The sequence below is a fragment of the Cyprinodon variegatus genome, unplaced genomic scaffold, assembly GCF_000732505.1.
Source record: "Cyprinodon variegatus isolate N-32 unplaced genomic scaffold, C_variegatus-1.0 Scaffold653, whole genome shotgun sequence".
In the NCBI taxonomy this organism is placed as follows: Eukaryota; Metazoa; Chordata; class Actinopteri; order Cyprinodontiformes; family Cyprinodontidae; genus Cyprinodon; species Cyprinodon variegatus.
In genome coordinates, this window is record NW_015151106.1 from 98080 (window position 1) to 100737 (window position 2658).

Consider the following 2658-nt stretch of genomic DNA (forward strand, 5'->3'; position numbering starts at 1 on the left):
TTTATGTGTTGCCTTCTTAATTCAGAGGGCCCCCTGCCTGTCTTTGCCTAGGGCCAACACTGCTCTTTGCATGGTTTGTTTTCAAATGGTTTGCTGCTGTCTGTTTGGACCTTTCTGAACATGTGCAGCAAATGGACTGATCCAATATGGTGGACACTGAAGGGAGGGGCTGAGACACACTTAATATTATCAGCGTTCTGATGGCATTTTAGTGAAAAAACATAATTAATGCGCACAAACAAGGAATAGTTGTATTAACCATACATGTAAACAGTTGTATGGGGAACTTGGGTCCCTATGCAACTGCCTAGTATTGCCTAATGGTAAATCCACCCCTGATCATCGTTTGACTGACCTTGGACTTTCATCTGGAAGTAGGCCAGTGAGGCATGCTTGAAAGTTCAATAAAGGCAGATACCTAAACTGAACTTTTCAAGCTTGACCATGCCCAAGATGCCTGAGAATCTTCCCACATATGTTACCAGTGAGGCACCGAATACCTTTCATGGGAAACTGCAGTGTCTTAACATGTATTCTAAGGACTCCAGTGGAGTCGTTAGGGTCAGGATTGAACTCCCTGAACTCTCACCTTTGTGCGTGAGCAAAGCCTCGTCCAGGAATTCAGCAGTGGGTCTGAAGTGAGTCGCGATGTCAGCGTCAGGGAAGTCATCCACCTCGATTCCCCTGTACTGGATGTTCATGCCGGCGTAGAAGGACTCGTTGGTGTAGACCCCAGTGCCATGAGCCGTGTTCAGGATGTGAGTGATGCCCATTCTCTTTAGACGGGCCTTGTTGACTGCAACGGACCTAAAACGTGGATGCAGAAAGCGTCCAGACATGTTGGATTTTTGTGGGAGAACGGAACGTGAGAGATTCCAAAGCCAAGAAAATTATCTCCTTTGCAAATGTTAAAACAAATTTTGGTCACATCCATAAACATAATGTATCTTGTAATTGTCGAATCTAATTTAGTTTGCTGTTTTTATGGAAATCTCTCCAGTTTTCACGACTTACTTCTCAGCGATGAAGATGTTGGGCCAGACCTCGTCCACGGGGTTGGCGGGAGCCTCCAGGCGGTCCTGGATCATGGCTCTCTGGATGTCCAGCACACAGGGAGTGTTGTATGGGCTGCGGTCATCAATCATGTCACGAACTCGGTTGTAGAGGTCCTCCACCATCAGCTGCTCAGCAGACTCAAGCATGGACTCTGGGATGGACTCCGTCCGGATGGCGCGAGGCGGAAGCTCTGGGTAGAGGGTTGATAAATACCTTTAAACTATCAGAGAGCGCCAACTTGTTTCTTTATGAATCATCCCTTTACTTTGCTAGTAACAAAGCATTTAACTCCTGGAGCTTTAAGTGAAAATTGTTTCCCCAATGATGGGCAACAGATTCCCTCTGAGCAAAGGTAACTCTTTGTAAGTCTCTGAGTCTCTCTCATTTTGTACAATGCTTAGCCATTTTTTTTCTCTTCAACATTCCTTCACTTAATAGTTGCTTAATAAAACCAAAGGCGTATGAAATTACTGACTTCTAATCAGTTAGGGGCCTCGGCTTTGACTAGGTGTTGGTTGTTTTTTGTTTTTAAGATCAATTTTCCGATAAATTAAGCTTCAGTCTTTAAGCCGGGAATACATTGTACAATGTTTTTCTCCTTTTGGGGCCAATTCGCCAGACGTTCAAGAATTTGATCATGCATGGTGTAGTATACAGGAGGTAACAAGGGGGGATTAGCCTCTCACGATCACCTCCCCATCAGGAATCGTAAGATCGGGAGAAAATCAAACATGTTTGAGGTGTTGCTATTGAAGCACAGCTACGAGCCGATTTACCAGAAACCTGTAGCACTGCGCATGAAGAGTTCTTCTTCCAGATTGACGAGTCCAACCAGCTCCATCTCTTGGCACTGAGTCTGATGTGTGGTTTTTATACGTACAGTGTGTTCAGGTAGATTGCATCAGTGTCGGGTCACACAGTGTAAGAACATACATTGGGAGCTGTGAACCTTTAAACCCTGCGATTTCGTCGTACAGTTTTAGCTGTAGTTGTGTGCGACGATTGAAAATATTGCAGTGTATGCCTGGCTTTTGACAAATGGCCTCACATGTGACTGTAGGATACTTTGCTTTATAAAAGATTCGGGTAAATGGGCTGTACTTATATAGCACTTTTCAAGTCAGGAGAAGTCTGAGAGAATCACAGACCTGAGGAAATGTTTGATCTACCTGTTGTGCTGTTTCATGTGGCACAATGAATCAGACAAAGATGAACCTCAAAGGTTTTTCCATCAATCATTGGGTTTTTTCCCCATCCGCTACCAGCAGACAGACATGGCTGAAGAATCTGATTATAACACCAAAGTCCAGGCTGGATGAATATCGTAACGTTGTTTTTGAGACTATACGTACGACCGCCACAGATCAGCTTCTAAAGAGGATTAACCACGATGCACCGGGCAGATCAGGTGTGGTTTAAGGTGTCAGGAATAAAAAGTACTTTGATGAGGTTTGTGACATCCTGGTCATTCCCTTCCTGACTCCATTATTAACCCATTTAAAGATCCACACGGATAAGGAGCTCTCTATTATCGGCTCGGGTATCATGAAATATTTATATTTATAATTTATCATGTTTTCCTTATTCCTGCATAAAAACCTG

The 2658-nt window shown here is 44.0% G+C and overlaps 1 protein-coding gene across 1 annotated transcript in view; it reads right to left on the minus strand.

The window, feature by feature from the left end:
• The window catches only part of dusp27 (dual specificity phosphatase 27 (putative)), a 13481-nt gene that overhangs the window by 4436 nt on the left and 6387 nt on the right, over positions 1 to 2658 (minus strand). Inside the window, exons 3-4 of the mRNA XM_015393684.1 lie at positions 1015 to 1246; positions 590 to 807 (exon numbers count right to left, since the gene is read on the minus strand). Of these exons, the coding sequence (XP_015249170.1) occupies positions 590 to 807; positions 1015 to 1246 (450 nt within the window). The remainder of the gene's footprint in view (positions 1 to 589; positions 808 to 1014; positions 1247 to 2658) is intronic.